The sequence below is a fragment of the Notechis scutatus genome, chromosome 4 (assembly GCF_049901735.1).
Source record: "Notechis scutatus isolate UNSWTSFEM ecotype Mainland chromosome 4, rNotScu1.2, whole genome shotgun sequence".
Classification (NCBI taxonomy): domain Eukaryota; kingdom Metazoa; phylum Chordata; class Lepidosauria; order Squamata; family Elapidae; genus Notechis; species Notechis scutatus.
Genome location: NC_142012.1, coordinates 115,402,104 through 115,422,874, shown reverse-complemented (window position 1 = coordinate 115,422,874; position 20,771 = coordinate 115,402,104). Strand labels below are relative to the sequence as shown.

Genomic DNA, 20,771 nt, shown 5'->3' with positions numbered 1-20,771 from the left:
ATAAATAAATAAAAAATCTAGAAGTACACATTTAAAATTTTCTTCTATTATGAAAGTGAGCATAAGTATTTAGAATCATCTGGGTAGTTTAAATATTTTAATAAATATTCACAATTTTATTGTATATGTTTTTTTTTTCAAATTGTATTTTTATTGTATTTTATTGGAAATCCCAGAGAGCTCTGGCTATTGGGCAGGTTAACATTTTTAATAAAATAAGAATATTCAGTGTTTCTGTAGTCATTTGCAGCATGAGAATGGAAGCATATCTTTGTTTAGCAATGGACCTACAATCTATTCTCTCAACCAGCCATGTACTTTTCATGTCCAACCAGAACTAGGCAAGTAAATTACATATAGATTTTAAAGAGAAAATTAGGGTAAAACAATTCAGAATGCAATTCCAATTATAATAGAACCAGATTAACAGATTTCTAGCAGCCATTGTTAATATAATCTGGAAATAGCTCGTTGATTGCATGTTATTTGATAAAGATTTAAGAAGTAACTGAATATTTACATTGACCCAGGAGTATTTTGCTCACAATTAGCATAATCCACAGGGGGACCTGCTGGTGTGTATTTCTGATCTCTCCTAAACTACAGTGTTCTGTATGATATTTGTTAGCAGGACTATTCTGACCATAAATCAAAGAGAGCTTGCTGGGAACCAGCGCCCTTACACTGTATCCAACTTCACAAATCCCCCTGATGCTGCCACAGGAATCATTTGTTGACAAATGACAAAATGCAGCATGGATTTCATATCACAGTTTTATTCAAGTCGAGTGAATGTCCAGATCAAATCTGAAACATAGTGGCATTAAGTGAAACTGCAAAGACATTCTGCCTTGAAATAGGAAACTTTCTATCATTCCAGATCCTTTGTGATGATTGCAAATGAAAACAAAGATATAAACTATTTTTTTGTCTAATGCTTATTTTCCTCAGTGACAAGATGAAATAAATAAAGCAAAGCCTTTCACCTTTTTATAAAAAAGAACATTATGGACACAGAAGTTTTCAAGGTCCCCCCCCCCACTTCTTTCCAACAAAGGCAGCTGCTTCTTCCTTTGATTCAGGCCATATAATTAATTACACTGAAGAAGAAATAGAACAGCAGCTATGGCTGCCAAGAGACTTGGTAATTAATATAGGGAGCTACGTGTGAATCAGTGTCCTTTGCAGTTTTAAACTAAATGGCTGGGCAACTTTATCAACATGTCCTTCCTATGTCAAAGAGCTCTCATGTCTAGACATTGGACAATGCACCTGGGATTCGCAATGTCCCAGATGATAAAACATATATACTAAAATCAATTATGAGCCCATGATAAAACTAACAAACAAAATTAAGTCATATTTCAGATTACCAATTTTCCATCTCCAAAAAGTGTGCCAATAATGCATGTAATCATGAAAGTGACATATGAAATGCTTATTTTAATAAAAGTTGTTTGTAGAATTAAATACAGAAAGAGTGTGTTTTAATACATATTGATAGGACAGAAAGGGCTTACCCCTAATGCAAGTCAATATTAGACTAAATAACTTATTCCTGAGATATTTTTGTACAGATAATTTGATTTTGCATCCTACGTATTGGCCAAAATCAAAAAGATACTCTGCTTCAAAGAGAATGTATTCATTGGATAATGGCCAGATGACATTCCTAGTCAACTGAGCTATGTATTTTTGCAACTCAACTAACACTCTTTCATAACCAATGTATCACAAATATCATGGGACAAAAGGGGAATTGTGTGATCATACAAGATTGACTGTCCTCGATTTTTCCAGGCAAACTGTTATATTATTTCAGACCCAACTGCTTTGATTTGTCACTATTCAAGGCAACTAATCCACATATAAATCAGAAATATTTTTTATTTATGAATGTACCTGCTATTATTAACAATTGTAAACAATTTTGATAATAACCAATAATCCTATCATAAATAACTAGTTTTTTCTTCATTTTGCTATTTCAAACAGTAGCTTTACACAGTTCTTCAATGTCTTAGATTTATCATCATAATTGTCTTAAGCAATTTCATCATGCTCGATAGTTCATGCCTTTGAAATAACTAAGTTTCCAAATGTAGAAAACAAAAAGTAAAATTTGTTGTATACATAATATTTCATTGAAAAAAAATCATTTTTATATGAAAAAGGCAATGGATATTGGGTACAGATAGTATTATATATATATATATATATATATATATATATATATATATATATATATATATATATATATACACACACACACACACACACACACACACACACATATATATATATACATATATATAGTTAGGCAAATATACAAGTCTACCAGCCAAGAAACCACAGGAATATTGGAGCAGTGACAAAATAAACAGTTTATTTTAATCTAATATTGCTGAATCTGTTCCATTTCATTTTCAAATGTCAATTGCTTATGATATAAAAGATACTTAACTTTCTTCTTATGAAGGATAACCTACAGTTAAATCATTCAAGTACAGTCCTTTGTGCTCACAATTTAAGTACTCTACTGCAGTGATCCCCAACCTTTTTGACGCCGCGGCCCGGTACCGGCATCAGCTGGGCGCTGCAGCCCGGTACCAGCATCAGCTGGGCGCTGCCATGTTTTTGATGAAAAAGTGCTTCCGGTGACCTCACGGAAGCACGTTTTCATCAAAAAGATAAGCGGCGCCAGCGCTCGGTGAGCTTTTCCGGGTGAAATGGCTTTCTACCGGAAAAGCTCACCGAAGCGCTGGCGCCGCCATCTTTTTGATGAAAGCGTGCTTCGGTGAGCTTTCTACCCGGAAAAGCTCACCGGAAGCACTTTTTCATGAAAAAAAGATGGCGGCGCCCAGCAAGCCAGCGGCCCGGTAGGAGTTGTTCCGTGGACCAGTACCGGTACGCGGACCGGTGGTTGGGGACCCCTGCTCTACTGGGCTCAATTGAACCTGTTCACCAGTAACAGCACATATGGTTCCAACCTTAAAAAGAACACTGATCTCCACAAAAGGAGACATTTTTATTATTGTATTAAATAATAGAAAATTAAAACTTTTAAAGTTATCATGCACTTTGAACTTCTAACACATGTTAAACCACTGCATAGAAGGTAATCTCACATAAGAAAAATCTGCAATTGCGGATTAAGTTATCAAGTCTCCTTGAAAAGTTAAAATCCAAATGACCACGGTTTTTTTTACTGTTTCAGCACTCACAAGGAGGAATATGTACATCAATATCTAGTCATCTGGGTGTTGACAGTATTTACATTTGCTTATGACACTACCCTGATAGCTGAAAGTGCAAATGATATACAAACACCAATACTAAAGTTGAAAGAGCACAGTAAAAAAATGAGACTAAAATTAAATATAAAGCAGGCCAAACTAAAAAAAAATGGATAAAACAACCAGCCGTAGAATTGACAATGAAGATATTGACATGGCAGATAGCTTCTGCCTTGTAGGGTCAACCATCAGTAAAAGATAATAGATAATCATAGTTGGAAGGGACCTTGTAGGTCATCTAGGCCAAACCCCCCACCCAAGCAGGAGACCCTACACCATTTCTGACAAATGGCAGTCCAATCTCTTCTTGAAAGTCTCAAGTGATGGTGCTCCCACAACTTCCGAGGGCAAGCTGTTCCATTGGTTGGTTGTTCTCACTGTCAGAAAGTTTCAACTTATTTCCAGGTTAAATCTCTCCTTGTTCAGTTTCCATCCATTATTCCTTCTCTGGCCTACAGGCGCTTTAGAAAATAGCTTGACCCCTTCCTCCCTGTGGCAGCCCCTCAAATATTGGAAGACCACTATCATGTCTCCCTGGTCCTTCTCTTTTCTAGACTAGCCATGCCCAATTCCTGTAACTGTACTTCATATGTTTTAGTCTCCAATCCCTTAATCATCCTGGTTGCTCTTCTCTGTACCCTCTGGAGAGTCTCAACATTTTTTTTTATAATGTGGTGACCAAAACTGGATGCAGTACTCTAGGTGCGGTCTTACTAAAGCCTCATAGAGTGGTATTAGTACCTCACTTGATCTTGATTGTATCCCTCTGTTAATACAACTAAGGATTGCATTAGCTTTTTTGGCTGCTGCTGCACACTGCTGGCTCATATTTAGCTGGTTGTTCACTAAGACTCCAAGATTCTTCTCACAGTTACTGCTATTGAGCCTGGTTTCACCCAGTCTATATGTGTACTTTTGGTTTTTCTTGCCTAAGTGTAGGACGTAGGATCTACATTGAATTTCATTTTGTTAGATACGGCCCAGTGTTCTAGTCAGTCAAGATCCATCTGGATCTTGAGCCTATCTTCTTGGGTGTTAGCTATTCCTGCCAGCTTAGTATCATCTGCAAATTTGGTAAGTTCCCCTTCTATTCCCTCATCTAAGTCGTTAATGAAGATGTTGAAGAGTACTGGGCCTAAGACGGAACCTTGTGGCACCCCACTATTTACTTCACTGCATGTTGACTTAGACCCATTAAGGACTACTCATTGGATATGGTTTGTCAGCCAGTTGCAAGTCCATCGAGTGGTGGTGCTATCTATTCCACTTTTTTATAGCTTACTAAGAAGTAGGTTGTGGTCTACTTTGTGGTCTACTCTGTTGCTGAAGTCGTACTTTCTGCAATAGAGTTTGAAGCGGTTTACAGTAAATAAATAATAAGTAAATAATATTGCAAGCACAGTAACTTGGATCCTAGACCTCTGGTAGTTTTCTAGTTAATGAATTTCTACCTTTTCTTTTTCACTAAAGGTTGGAATCCCCATCCAAACATCATTTCTGATCATTAGGAAGTTTTTGTGAATAATACTGATATACAGGAACTAAAACAGCAAAAAAGAACAGTGGTTTTATAGCTTTCCACAGCATGCTAGATCATAAATTAATACAAGCTAGCTTAATATAATGGACTAAACTGAAGTGTGGCTAACTAGTTTGTGGTTTAGATGGTCTTGCAGACATAGCCTAGAACTTTAACTCACACCAACTCCTTCCACTTATGTCTTATATCTGTTACTAGGAAATGACAAAAAGAAGAATTTTCTAAAGATAACTATCAAAAAATCACACCATTAAGGCTTTATAAATAGGAAGCAAAACCATGTGCACTGCAGCTGGCTGACAAAAATTATGTAATTGATCATGAATCATATCTTACTGCTGAAAACAAAAAGGCAATCACAATTATAATTATAACATAAAGGGGTTATCCCTGATTTGAAGATGGATGGCTATGCAATTCAGCCAGCTGGACAGATTCATTGACAAAAGGACTCATTGGAAAGATCCACCTTGGTTTGATCAGACAGCCTGATAAAAAATAAGAAAAGATAATAGGAAAAGATAAAGAAAAAAAACCATGGTTATAATGGTGGTTTTATAGTATGTTCATAGTATATATAAGACCATATTTTATAAGCTTATATTGTTATGAATTGCATTACTTCACTCCAGCAAGTTATATTTTTATGGAATTAGATAACAGACCTCAGTATGCAGACCTCAATATCAAAATTAATCAGTATCAGTATTATGATCAAAGTCACAACAGAAAAGGTTTGTTTTTGTTAGTCGCAAAATCATGTCTGACCCATTGCGACGCCATGGACAATGTTCTTCAGGCCTTCCTGTCCTCTACTATCCCCCAGAGTCCATTTAAGCTCAAGCCAATTGCTTCAGTGACTCCATCCAGCCACCTCATTCTCTGCTGTTCCCTTCTTCTTTTGCCATCAATTGTTTCCAGCATTAGGCTGTTCTCCAGTGACTCTTCCTTCTCATTAGGTGACCAAAGTATTTGAGTTTCATCTTCAGAATCTGGCCTTCTAAAGAACAGTCAGGGTTGATCTCCTCTAGGACTGACCAGTTTGATCACCTTGCAGTCCAAGGGACTTGCAGGACTCTTCTCCAGCACCATAGTTCTAAGGCCTCAGTTCTTTGGTGCTCAGCCTTCCTTATGGTTCAACTTTCACAGCCATACATTGCAACTGGGAAAACCATAGCCATGACTATACGCACTTTTCTTGGCAGGGCGATGTATCTGCTTTTTAGTTTGTTGTCTAGATTTGTGAGAAAAAATTTACATGTACTTATATGATGTATTAAATTTATAGGAAGACACTATTATCTCGCATTCACCACTATTGCAAAGGAAGACTTCCCCCCCCCAAATAATTTGTTTTTAAAATGGAATGCTTATTTTAGACTCACTGAACAAATTATCATGGAAAGAAGTGATTATTATCTGTTTTCAAAGAGAGTATCCTAAATTTAGTATATTTTCTGTGCAGATAATTCACACATGCATGCTAGCCAAGAACTGAAACTAGGTCTTGGATCTGTTGTAATAAGTAATGACTTATCATGATGGGTTTTTTTTTGTTCTATATGATTCTGTATGTTCATGTGTGCAAATATAGTACACACACAAAAAAGAAAGAACTCTGTTTAGGATCCAGAAAACTAAAATGGTCCCATCATGTTTATATTCACTCCTGCAGTTGATGAATTCAGAAGCAACAGATTCCCATTGTTATAGTTTTATTGTGCCTCCCAAGTACATTTGAGGTCAAAACATTGAAAAGATTAACTTTGCTTGGTAAAGTTAATTTCAAAAACTTAGAATGGCAGACTCAGATCTCTGAAATATATTTCCCATGGCTAAGTTCCTTTCTTTAAACTGCCACTCTTCATGCTAATTGCTATTTATTGAATATTCAAAATTTGAGGGGCCAATGGCCACACTGTTTAATTTTTTTTAAGTGGCAGGCTATAGATTTAGCTGTGGTGGTAGAATGAAACTTTCGTTTTTCCCACCTGCCCATAATTTTGTTTCAAAATAAAGTAGATTCAGCTGTGCAGCACAAAAATAGAAATGAAGCCATCCCTAACCAATGGTTCTTTACCCTCTTCTTGATCATATCCAGCACTAGAAAGTTCATCTTCCCCACTCATACAGTATTTGGCTTTTCACTGTTAAATAACTTCCTGTAATTTAAGTCTTTTATCCCCTATCTGCATTTTCAAATTACAGACAACAGGGCCTAGTTATCTGTAACAACCTTTCAAAAATGAGAAAACCTACTCATACAATCAGTGTATGAATGTACAAAATTTAAACATCACCAAAAAAAATTGCCAATAGCTATCTTTATGCACAGGCAACATCATAAGAAGTTACCACATGATTAGATGCAGCAGCAAGATCATGTTAGCTTGTGTTACTGTTGTGTTATTATCTCTATTGTTTGTGAAGCATAACATTATGATTAGATCAGATTTGGATAACTTCCCTCCATTTAAGGAACATATGGGAGGCTTTACATTTGCCAGGCAATCATAATTCTGTATATAATTTCCTAGGAGTGACACACACTGAACTCCAAGAGACTTATTTTCAGTAACCATTCACAGAACTGAACTAATTATTTAGCCAAAAGCTAAACTTATTTCTCTTTTTAAAATCATACAGAAGCATGCGCACTCAAAATAGCTTAAAATTCATTGTACATACAGACAATCACAGGAAACTAGCAGCTCACAATCATTCTGGTGCTCATTAATGTTGACTTATTTGTAATCCCACCCCCAGGAATTCCAATGAGCTTGTAACCAAAACAAAGAGATTTAAAAAATAAAAAATAAAAGATGCAACTCAAAATAAATGGTTGCTTTTTGTTAAGTCTAGCACTCCACAGCTTTTTTCTCATAAAGCCACAATTTAACATAGCCTTCAAGTTGTAAATCTACCATAATTCATGATAAAATGTTAAAAAGCAATCACATAATAAAATTAATCTAAGTAATTTAACAAACACATCCCACAAAAATACTAATCTAGACTATGATTTCATTCTTAATAGTCTTGCATTAATCACATTATTTTACTAAGTGTCCATATGTCAATACCTTCCATTTGTAATATTTCTATGCCTTTCCATCATTTTTTCAGCATTTGTATTTCCATGCCCCCAAAAACTGTTAAAAATGGAATAGCCTACTGGCTAAAAGCTATGGAAACTGGTTAAAGAATACCAAGTTTGGGGGAGCCTAATCAATCGTAGGACATTGGTCCTTCACAATCTCTGTAAACCCTGCTTTTTTGTAAAACTGACAAATATATAAAAATACAATATCAAAAGCATTGATAAACAGATAGAACCTTATTATAATTCTGGAACTCAAACATGGAAAGTTCTGTACATACAATTAACACAACTATTGTGGGAATGAGCAAAGTTCTTTTCTCCTTGGCCATCCTCCTGATATTATTACAGTATCTCATAACTTTGTTTTTAAAAACTAAACATAACCCTGATAACAGCTAAAGGACACAGAGTTGCTTAGTTGTTGCATTTAAGATGACAAACTTCACTAGGTCTTCCAAGTATTTAATACTTTGAAAAACATGTTAAGCCACTGGGCTTTGAGGATCCTCCTCCTCCTCCTCCTCCTCCTCCTCCTCCTCCTCCTCCTCCTCCCCCTCCTCCTCCTCTTCAAGCTTCTCCTCTTTTACCACATCAAGATGTCAAGGGAGATACAAAGTTCTGGTTCTTGCTCTTCTGGCAGCCTCAGTTGATGTTGTTGTAATGTATCTTTGATGTTGTCTTTCCATTTAAAGAACTGTGAATTATCAAATATAATTCCCTTCCATAACAATTAAAAATATTCCCTAGGCCTATAGATATGTTGCTAACCCCTCACTGAAAGACATCAGCTAAGCTTTCAGGCTTGCCTGGAGTGTAAGCCCATCGTCATTTTAAGATCCTCAATTACCACACTAAAACAACAGAGTATCTTTAATCAACAAGAAAGTGAATTTCCCTTTTAATACATACTATAGTTTAATTCCTGAACTTATTTTTCCCATCATGAGCTTCTTGGCCATGAAACTGAGATTAATTGACATAACTGATATGTGAACAACTACACTTCCTGGATGTCTGGTGAAACTATAAAAATGTGATCAAAACTTACAGTCGTAAGTCCAGAGACTCCCAACTGAAACGATGTAGCACTGCTGTGAAGATATATAGCTTTCAATTCCTATAGCTGGCAGATTTGCAAAGCCAATTAAAGCAGTGGGTGGAGCTACAAATCTAAGTCACTGGGTTAGTAAAATAGGAACACATTTATGGATGGCATTTTGCTGGAAATCCTGTCAAGTCCTGCCAACTCATTTTCTTGCTTAAATATACCTATAGGAAGCTTGTGCTTAAATCAACTATTCCGGTTGTGCACTTCTCTTCTTTCTCTGAAAACCTCAAGGGAGTTGATTGGCTTGCAGTACTATTCATTATTTAAATTGTATACTATTCGGTCTTGATCAATATTTATTCTGCTGCTTACTTGGCCAGAAGGGGAAGTATAACACAGCTTATTATAAGATGTATTTTGTACAAGTTACAGATAAGCTATTAACTCAGTTTGTAGCCAGTTGATATGCCTTCACATTACAGTATTGTTCATTTTTACAAACTTCCTGGCTAGTTATCACATCCTTCACTTTTTAAAAATAAAAATATATAATTCTGTAAAATAAAAAGTAGTGGTGAGTGGTTAAGGTCATAACAATTATGGACAAAGGAAAGATTAGCTTAATCTCTGCTGGCAGGAATAGCTAACACCCAAGAAGATAGGCTCAAAATCCAGATGGATCTTGACAGACTAGAACACTGAGCCATATCTAATAAAATGAAATTCAATGTAGAGAAAAGTAAAGTCCTACACTTAGGCAAGAAAAACCAAAAGTACACATATAGACTGGGTGAAACCAGGCTCAATAGCAGTAAATTTGAGAGGGATCTTGGGGTCTTAGTGAACAACCAGCTAAATATGAGCCAGCAGTGTGCAGCAGCAGCCAAAAAAGCTAATGCAATCCTAAGTTGTATTAACAGAGGATACAATCAAGATCAAGTGAGGTACTAATACCACTCTATGAGGCTTTAGTAAGACCGCACCTAGAGTACTGCATCCAGTTTTGGTCACACATTATAAAAAAAAAATGTTGAGACTCTGGAGAGGGTGCAGAGAAGAGCAACCAGGATGATTAAGGGATTGGAGACTAAAACATATGAAGTACGGTTACAGGAACTGGGCATGGCTAGTCTAGTAAAGAGAAGGACCAGGGAGACATGATAGCAGTCTTCCAATATTTGAGGGGATGCCACAGGGAGGAAGGGGTCAAGCTATTTTCTAAAGCGCCTGTAGGCCAGACAAGGAATAATGGATGGAAACTGAACAAGGACAGATTTAACCTGGAAATAAGTTGAAACTTTCTGACAGTGAGAACAATCAACCAATGGAACAGCTTGCCCTTGGAAGTTGTGGGAGCGCCATCACTTGAGACTTTCAAGAAGAGATTGGACTGCCATTTGTCAGAAATGGTGTAGGGTCTCCTGCTTGGGTGGGGGGATTGGACTAGATGACCTACAAGGTCCCTTCCAACTCTGATTATCTGTTATCTTCCCATACTATTTCTGTCCTCCATTTCCATATACCAACAGGGGTGAATAAGTGATGGGAGCCATAGAATAGCTGTGTTATTTTGTCTTCTACAACAACCTGATGATGAAATCACCAGATGGGAGAGTTTACCAGTACTTAATCCAGACACCTGGTTCGGCGCAACATGCCAATCCAGGTTAGCTAAGTAAACCAAGAAACTGTAATTTAAAATGGACAAAACAAGTTTTCCAATAATATGTCAATCTTTAAATGGTCTTTCTGTACAGTGTATAGATTGTTGGAGTTTACTGAAATTACCATTTGACTCCGTCAAAGATTATAGCCCAAATAGTTCTGATCTCATCTACAAGCAACTAAGGATTTTAATAAAGTTTGATTATTCTTACCAAGGATCCTGAACGTTCTGGTATACAAACAAACCCTGATTTTTGTCCTATGTTTGCAGAAACCTCAGTCTGGTGGTTCTGGTGCATATAATTGGAGAATGTAAATATATCTTTTCAAAAAAAAAAATGACAATTTAAACTGATATAGCTTTAATAAAAGCAATTGTTGCGAATACCGAGACCACTAATCCCATACATCACTCATGCTTACATCTGAATCTAGAACTGGCAGCCAAAGACCACAGAAGATGGATTTGTAATAGTATTTCCTGGTTGTTATATCTTATTATTTCTCTTTTTGAAGGAGTGTTATTAAGGCAAGAAGCAGCATGATCATCAGGAGGATGCATTAGCAAATGTCCCACACACTAACATTCTTGTTCAATACCATGATGGGTTTCAAAGACCAGTCATTGTGCAGGGTGCCAAGATGTCTGACTGACTGGGCAGCGTTTATGCTTTATGTTATAATCAAAGTATGTTAAATTTATTCAGTATTTTGAATATTTTTAAAACCTTAATTCACAAGGGTATAAAATCTTGTCTTAAAAGACTTGAGTTTACTGCTATATGTCTACATTATACAAAAATGTTGATACGCATGGTTGAGCTTTATATTTCCAGTATGTTGGACAGCTGAGAAGCATAATACATGACATCTAATGCTCCCCACCCCTTATTTCTTGCAAAAATGCAAAAACATTGAAAGGCTCACCTCTCTAGTAATAAGATCTGCTTCAATTTACCCTATTTTACAATAATTTTACAGTATGGTTTCTGCAATGGTTAAACATGGTCTTGCAATTCTACAGCTAGCTAGCAATAGATGTTAGAAACAAAAAGTGGCACAAGATTTCCCATTCAAGGATTAAACAGATATCTCTTCAGAAAGATGAAACAATTGAAGGTTAAGAGCTCTTGATATGCAAGTTATATAAATCAAGAGGAATTCACCAGCATCCCACCATCCCCAAAATAAATTAACTAAATGTGCTTTTAAATTTCAGCTGAGTCAGTACTGTGACATCACAAAACTTAGAGGAAGCTAGGCAATATTAAGGAGCCTGGTCAGAATATGCAAAGTTCCTCCTATGTCTCCACCTTTTCTTTTTTTCAATTCCAAGCATAGCCACACCCATGAATTTGCAGACAAATCAGTATTTACAGATTTCTATAGGAGTTTTGTTCTGGCCACAGTAGATTCTACCTTGTTCAGTTATGATTGAAACAAAAATCACAGTACAAGTTAAATAAAGCAAATGGGCGCAGTGGAAATCAGAGAAACGTGTCTCTGGTTTTGTTATTTCTTTACAAATACACACACTGAAAAGATCGTACATAAAGTGTACACAGCTAGAAATATCAAATGCACTGATTTCTCAGAATAAAAAAAATCCTTTCTGTCCTTATAACACAGCACATAAGACAGATCTTATGTCCCAGTTCCAAAGAAAGATTTTGCATCTGGGCTTCTTTACATCACAATCCTATGCATCTATATTTAAAAGGATTTCTGATTGGGTGCAAGGAAAGTGTGCAAAAGGCTTCTGTTGAAAAATACATTAAAATTATAATATTTTTATATCCAGATAATAAAAACTGTTTATAAATACTATAAGCATTTCCAGGAATAAGTTCCTTATTCAATAATACCTAACACTTCATTAAAACAAGTATCTGCAAGGCTTAAACTGACTAAAATCACTGCGCCAGCTTCTTTACTTAGCTCAAAAAGGGAAACATACTGCTATTATTACTTCCTATCAGTGCAAAATTTTACCTCCCAAATTCTTCACAAAAAAGATTTTCTTCTTAGAGAAAAAAAAAAAGACAGCCTGGTAAAGCTCCAAAGTGATTGTGATTCCCCCCCCCCTTCTCTATTCTCCCTCCCACCTCCCCAAAGGGATTCACTGCAGCTTTAAGTATCTTGGTGCATCAATCCCCGAGTTTTTTCCATCAACCCTGTAAAAACACTGGTCCCAAGAAGGGTGGAATGGACGCAAAATCTCACCCCACCTCTAGGGAAGGTAGGTTCCCAGGCCAGGCCAGCCTTCCTCGCATTCACAAAAGAGAGCTGTGGTGTTAACCCAAATATTGACTTCAAGGCTCTCTCAAGCTTAGCTCTTCTTCGCCTCCCTCAAAAGATCAAGCAAATGCAAAATTAAAGGGAAGGCAGAGCGAAGTTCTTAGGCACAGCAGGTGCATATTGCAGGGAAAGGTGGAGGGGGGCAAAGGGGGGGGGGCGGGAGGGGATACATGAATGTAACTACCAGCCCAGGGAGAGGGAGATGCGAAAGAGGCGGAGAATTGGCCTTATCTGGAAGCATTCGCTGGCTGAAAAGAGGTTGATCCAATCTCCTGTCCCGACCCAGATGCTCACTCACCTCTGGCGGACATGGCTCAGGTGGACCGAGAGAGAGGCGGTGGCGAGGGCAAGAACCGAAGCCCCCTCCCCGACATTAACCGGCCGCAGCCGAGAAGCATTTCCCCATGTGCCGCCGGGACTGCGAGCGAGAGGGCGGGGTACCTGTCTGCGTCTCAAAGCGAGGGAGCGCCACGGACTAGCACAACAGCCGACCGCTGCAGCCACTGCGAGCAGCGACCGGCTGGGCCTGGGCGGGGCCATTTGCCGCTTCCCCAGGCGCTGCAGCACCACTCGGTTCTGGCTGAAAAAAACTGCCTTTGCCGGTCCACCGATTCGTGGCTGGGGCCTCCTGCGGAAGAGCGGGGAGGCGATTTGCCTGTTCGTTCCTTCATGCAATATGAGCATTCCGGAATGAATTCTGGCTTAACAGCCGGAGAAAGAAGCCAAGTCTGATTTTTAAAAAAAAAAAAAATCTGAGGGCAATTCAGGACATTTATGCCGCTTGCATCGAGCAAGCAACAGGTACTACAGTCATCCGCGGTGTTTTTGAAAGGGGAGGGGGCGCTTCCAGGTGCACACAATGAAGGAACCTCCGCCAGTATAAACTGTTTTCGAAATGATGGGTACGGCAGTTTGATCAGGGTTTGGCATTCAAAGTAGTTTCAACCAGTTAAAATATAATAGCAAGCCATATTCTACATATACAGGTTTCCCCACACAAATGGCATGGTATTGTTTTCAATGAACAAAGAATAATGGAGGAAAGAAACTTACATTAAGGTAACCTGAAATGAGAAAAGTGGGGAAATGTTCAAATAATTATTTTGCATTCTGGGCCTTTCAGAGCCTTTACAAAATCCGTTGTCCCCCTCTCTGTCATGGATGTTTTACAGTTTGGGACATGACCTCCAGTATGTGGCAATTCATCAGTTAAAGCACAACCAGTGAATGACACCTCCTGTGATGAAACTTCGCTGATGGGCTGCATTTTTCAAGATGGAATGTCATCTTGGGCTACTATTGCACAGGTCTGCACAAATAGCAAAATTTTAATCCCTCAAGAGCTTCCAGGTGGATATATTTTCTCAAGATAAATTCATGGCCAGAATACCATTGTAGAATTGATAACAGTAATGTCAGGTGGTGTGTGATGCACTAGTTAGGGTATTAAGTAAGACCCAGGTCAAGGTCTTTTAGGCCACTGGTGACCTTACTGTAGAGGCCAATCACTTTCTCTCAACATAGTCAATTTCACAGATGAATGCTATTCCCATAGGTGAAGGCAGAAATATTATGTATGCCATCTTGAATTGATAGAGAAAAAGTGGAACATACATCCAACAAATGTTGCAATTAGAAATTCATATTTTATTGGCTACTACATTAACAGAAGGGCCTAATCAAACTGCATGACACATTTTGCAAATATGCACACATACACACATACACATACATGCATTGTGGCACATATATAAAGTCCACAGTGAATATTATTTTGGTTAAACAGTTGGTCCCATTGTTAAGTGATGTATGGTTGTCATATCAGCAAATGAAACAAATTGCAAATAAACCAGGTTCAGCCAGTACACAGGCAATATCACAGTCTTTTCTATTTTCCAAGTTGGCATTAGACAATTCCTTTGGGCTCTTTCATCATACGATAGAGAAGATAATCTTATCAATTATTTTAAAAAACACAAAAACTTAAAATTATGTTTTCAAGAGTTTCCTTTATACATTATCAGAATTAACATCACTGAACAAAACAGGTCATTCAAATATGTAGAAATTCTAGTCCAAGCCTTGACAACTGGTTCAAAACAATACCTTAAGGTTCAAGGTACATGTAGTCCTCATCTTACAATAGTTCACAGTTAACAATCTTTGTAGTGTCCCCATGATAATGTGATCAAAATCTAGATGCTTGGCAGTTGGTTCATAATTAAGACAGTTGCTGTGTCCCAAAGTCATGTGATTACCTTTTGCAACATTTTGGCAGGCAAAGTAAATGGGGAAGCCAGTTTCACTTAACCAGGTTACTAACTGCAGTGATGAAGTTACCAACTGTGGCAAGACCAGTTGTAAAATGGGGCAAATCTCATTAACAAATGTCTCACTTAACGAGAAATTTTGGGCTCATCTGTGGTCATAAGTCAAGGACTACCAAAAGCACACCCTTTTACCTGCAATGGTAATAGGTATATCATATATACAATCAAAAACTTCAGAGCAACTAAAGTAGTTGCTTTACAGTACATTATCTGCTCTATGGCACACTATGTAGATTTTTCATAATGATTAAATCAATATTTCTGAGGGCACCATTCTGTCTGCTTAGATGTGCAGCCAAATTTAATAAGTCTAAAAACTATCCCAATTTATTAAAAGCCTGGATTGGACTGTGCCATTTGAGATACTGGCTCAAATTAGTATTTGAAAAATCCATTATGGTATTGACTTTGCAAGTGTTGGCTTTCTCCCTCATGGCTATAGATTAACTCAATATTTTGTTACAACTGGCAAAGACAAAGTTCTGTTGGAAATAAATTAAGAGGACTGAAATCTTCTCCAGAAATTCTTGGTTTATGCCACTCTTAGCATAAAATACATTACCATTATCTCATGCTAAAGAAACAGAAAAACTTTTATGTTAGTTAAATTCAACGTCTTACCTTCAGCCCTTCTGTAAAGGAAATTCAGCAGCAGATATATTCTCAGAGATATCCCAGGAGAGTTTTTAAGAAGTCATAATGGACGTCACAACTGCATGATCAACCTGTCTTTTTGTACACATGTGCAATTTTGATGCCCATGCAAAAGTGGAGGATTTTGCTTGCATGGCCAATTTGACTATTTGGGCTTTCTTTCCCTGCAGAATATTGGGAGAACCAGTTTGGTGTAATGGTCAAGGTACCAAATTAGAAACTGGAAAACTATGACATACAAATTTTGAATATTGAGACTTTTACTTAAATTTTAAAATAATTAGACAAAATATACAACTTTTCGTGGGAACCAAATTGGGTTTTTTTTTTGTTATGTCATTGGTTTTATATTCTGTATGGCACCTTGAGTCACCACGGATGAATAGGCAGCAATATAAATGCAATAAATAAATAAATAAATAAAATAAACTGTTTGCTTTGCATTCTTTTTGCTTCATATGAGGGCAAAGCTGAATTTCTAGACAAGTAACACTGGCAAGACCTACATTCTTCACAATAGCATCTGCCCTGTGTTCAAAGGAAGCTTTGAAATATATATCAGAAATGCATGTCCAGTTCTGCTGTACTCAAGGATAAAGATAACAGCCATTCGAGTTTTCCCATGTTTATATAAGAGTCATGCTGTTAGAGTAACATCAAGGAGTAATTTACTGAGCAGCTCTGGCTTTGATAAGCTATTGCCAATGTGTTGCAATTTCTCTGCAGTTTCTTCTAAAGATAACATCTAGTTCAGTATTTTTTAGACTTCGCTGTGATGGAGACGGTCTAAAGAAAGCCCCAAAATTGGAGAGTTTGAAATAAAACTGGCTTAAACTGCCAAAGGATAACAGGGTGATAAGAGGGTGAGGCCAGGAAGTTCACATATCTTAAAATTGCGTAGTTTTAAAAACACTGATCTAGTTCTTTATATTGATGATTGTAAAATAAATATTCAATTAGACAATAGTACTTAGAATATCATATAATGTGAAGATCTGTGTTGGCTTCACCCATAGGTTCTTGGCATTGCCCAGTGATTACTATATTACTTGACTATTTTGAATAAACCAGTTTTATTGAAAATTGCTTATGCCAATGATCTGGCAATAGCAGTGCAGAGTGTAACTTTCAAAGCTGTCAAGGAAAAGACCAAGGGTCTGAATCTAATGACTACATACTACAGCGATAACCAGATGAAACCAAACCAGCTGAAAATACAACTCTGGGCTTTCCATTTGGGGAAAAAAAGAGAGACATCAAGAACACTGCAGGTATGATAGAATGGTATCAGCCTAGAACATTTCACTACCCTAAAGTTAGAGTAACTCTGAATTGCACACACACCTTTAAGAATCATTATTTTAATACCAAACATAAAATATCAGCTAGGAACAACATTCTGAGAAAAAATAAAGATGGCTGCCCAATCACACTTCCACAAAATTTTCACATTAGATCTATGTTACTCTGTTGTAGAATATGCTAGTTTTCTTTGCTTCAGATCGAAACCTCCAAAATAGGTGGATGTGGCCCTAAAGGAAACAATGAGACTGACTGATCATAAAGGTGTCTAAAACTAACCTAAATACAAAAGACGCATTATCTAACTGGTATCCCCTTCCAAAGTTCTTCTGGGAAATTGCTGCACAGAAAGAGTGAGTTAAAGCGATAACTGCAGAAACATATTATTTTGCCATCAACTTCCAAAGTTAAGACTGAGTCGAGAAATAACTTCCTCAAAACTTCCCTCCCTCCCATCAAGCAACAGCTACAGGCAGCCCTGGAACTATGGAAAATTAGTAAGGAGCTACAGGACAACTTGGCACAACCACACAACTGCCATCTGGTTAAAAATAACTTTGACCTATGTGGAAATTGCAAAACAGATTGCGCCAGGTAGAAAGATCAAATACAATCTAAGAAAATGTGTCTTCCCTATAGAACATGTGAATGTTGAAAAGAACAGTTCATGTCACACATGCTATGGTGTATATAGTACAATGTCCTTCAACATATATAGAGGAAGATCTCATGTTGGCAAAAGAAAATGCTGCTAATGTGGCCTGATACTGGGTGAATGTTATCTACCCTTAATCCTATTTATTTTTCATAATTTTATATGTAATATATTTTACGATATATTTTATACTTATTTAATCTGCTCGCTGTCAGCATTCCAGGAAAACAAACTCCAACACCAAACCTCTGAGACAGGCATTTTCTCAAAGTTCCATTTTATTAGAGTTGTTATACTGGCACATCTGGGAAAACCTGAATCTAGGAGTTCTGAGTTTTCCTCCAATAATTAAAAATCACAAAATCCATTCCCTGCACCCATCACTCCATCACATGGCCCAATCACCCTCCATTTCTTCTTGAGACATCTCTTAAACCACTCCTCATCCAGGTGCAGGAATAACATGACCTTGACTGTAAAGAAGAATGGTATTATATTTAACTACACCCACTCTACAAAATCCCCCTTCCCAATTTCCCAGGCACAGGAATGTGGCAGTGTAGAAACTTCTAGTGCTAATACGACTTCCAAAGCTGACACTCAATGTTGAACATTATATGTCTATAATTTGAAGATGCTTGTGACACAAATAAAGAAAAGATTTCAAACTCAAGCCTTTGGGCTTTCTTTAGAGATGAATGTTCTATCACAGATTGAAAAACTAGAGTACATAAGCATCTCATCAACAAACGATAAAAAAACATGTAAATCTCATTAATCAAAACCAGAAGAACAACCAGTGATAGAACATCTAAGTGCTTTGAGGTTTATCTTTATGTTCTTCTCTAATTGTAACAGCTCATGCCCCACAAATTTTTACTACTTGCTCTGCCCTCAAAACCTGCCTGCATCTCAGCCTAAAACTATCATATCAGTTTTGATGTAGCATTTTTTCTTCTTCTTTTCCTACTCCTAATTAATATGGGCATGCTCCCCCCTCACTGATCACTGGTGGTCACTTGCCTTTCACTGTCATTTTGGCTTGGGCTGACTTCTGCAGAAGCAAGATTGTTGTTATTAGGCCATTTTTATTGAAGCTGAGTTAGGTTCCCTAAGGACGCCTTAGACGTTGTGCTAAAGTCTACATACAAAAAATAATAAAAATAATTCATTTTAAGTCTCCTACAAATGCCCCATTTCCAATCTTTCCTGCTGTACCCCAATTTTCTCTTATTCCTTCTCTCAAAATTCTCTAGTTTAAACTCAAAGTCAGCAGTCTTGTTTCAAACTCACAATCAACCAGGTCGTGTTACCATCATATTTCATTTCTGCCACTATTTGCATCTCAGTATCATTTTGTTGAAGTCCCTTATCAGAGGTATTGTGACTTATTTCACTCATCTGCCTTTAATAACAAATCCTTCAGTCCTGCAGAAAAGCTAAACTAAACTGAGATTTGTTACAACAGTTTTGCAAGTCTGATTGTGCTGTACATTCCCCTTCTCATTATTTTGGTGAATTAAAGAAATCTTTCTTTGTGATGGTTCAAATACAGTCTGGACATTCTAGATTTTAAAAATGTTTTACTCCATTTGGCCTAGGCAATGGCTAATGACTGACTGGTATGAAAAACAAATCCTAAGGGCAAAAGAATTTTCCCGGCATTTTTTTACATATTTCTCCCATTTTTTAATCATTTATTCAATTTCACACCCACAGTCTTTTATATATTTTATATAAATCATGTGGCGTTGCTTCAAAACACAAACTCCCTTTGTAGAGGTTAATATCATCCACTTTAAAATGTGTAAATCTACTGCCATCTGCAGGGCAATATCTGATTTATTTTTTCCCCTGATGTAAATTGTCTATTTCCTCATAATCAGAGAATTCTTCATAGACTTCCATTTTGTATTTTGTTTACACTGTAACTAATAATGTAACTAATGATCAACTTCACAAATCACTAGATATTTATAAAGGGTAGTATATTGACTACTTTCACTGAATAGGTTGGGGTGCAGATATTTGAAAAAAAAGAAAGAAATCAAAATGAATTTATTTAGTTATGTATCTTCCATGACCTTCCTTTAAAAAAGCCTATTCAAATGCTGAAAGAGCTCAATAATTATCAGCATAATTCCCTGTAGATTTATCCTTTCAATATAATATCATGTTAACATCAACATTTTGATGCATTAAAATGGCATAAATGTTGATAAATTCCAAAAAAATTGGGATTTAGGCAACCATAACACATGCATCGTTAATCTACAAGTTTAACCTTTTAAAAATTATCCTGTGGATTTTAAACCCAAATCCAGTGATAAAGTCAGATTATATACATTGGGGTTCCTGTTCTTGGTTTCCATATCCATCAGCAATATAATTGTAACCAACCCTTATTCTTTGCAGTGCTCACTGTGGCCAAAGTTTTGCTGTTACATTAAATTCATTTTAAGATAAAAATAAACTATTTTTACAGACACCCTCCACTGATTTATAAGAATGGGGGATTTTTGCGTGTTCTTTCAAAGTTGACATAATTAAAATTAATTGTATAAGTTTATTACCACTTTTTAGAAAAACTCAGCAAGAAGCATAAGGCTTAGGAGCTTCAAAACTGAGTTCACCCAAAACACCTAATAGCATGGATGTATAGAAACACTACTAGCAGTAGCATGAAATAATTCAAAGAATAACACTTAATATGGATAATTTGCAAAAAGCTGAGATAACTCAAACTGTATGCAAGATGGGGGAAATATTACTTTTCAAGCTGAACTGAATTCTGAAATTCTTTATCCTATCCATTGATTCAAATTGAAATAAGTGTCCAATGTTATATTTACAAATATGGAAAAATCCATGGTTACACAA

At 36.8% G+C, this 20,771-nt stretch overlaps 1 protein-coding gene across 7 annotated transcripts in view; it reads right to left on the bottom strand.

The window, feature by feature from the left end:
• Window positions 1-13,501, bottom strand: part of ABLIM1 (actin binding LIM protein 1) — a 211,479-nt gene extending 197,978 nt beyond the window's left edge. For 4 of the 7 annotated variants that reach the window (XM_087964508.1, XM_087964510.1, XM_087964511.1 and 1 more), the window contains exon 1: window positions 13,249-13,501. In XM_087964508.1, the coding sequence (XP_087820634.1) occupies window positions 13,249-13,261 (13 nt within the window). In that variant the 5' untranslated portion in view covers window positions 13,262-13,501. The remainder of the gene's footprint in view (window positions 1-13,248) is intronic. The other 3 variants (XM_087964501.1, XM_087964502.1, XM_087964498.1) reach the window with 2 other exon arrangements.
• Between the last annotated feature and the right edge of the window lie 7,270 nt (window positions 13,502-20,771).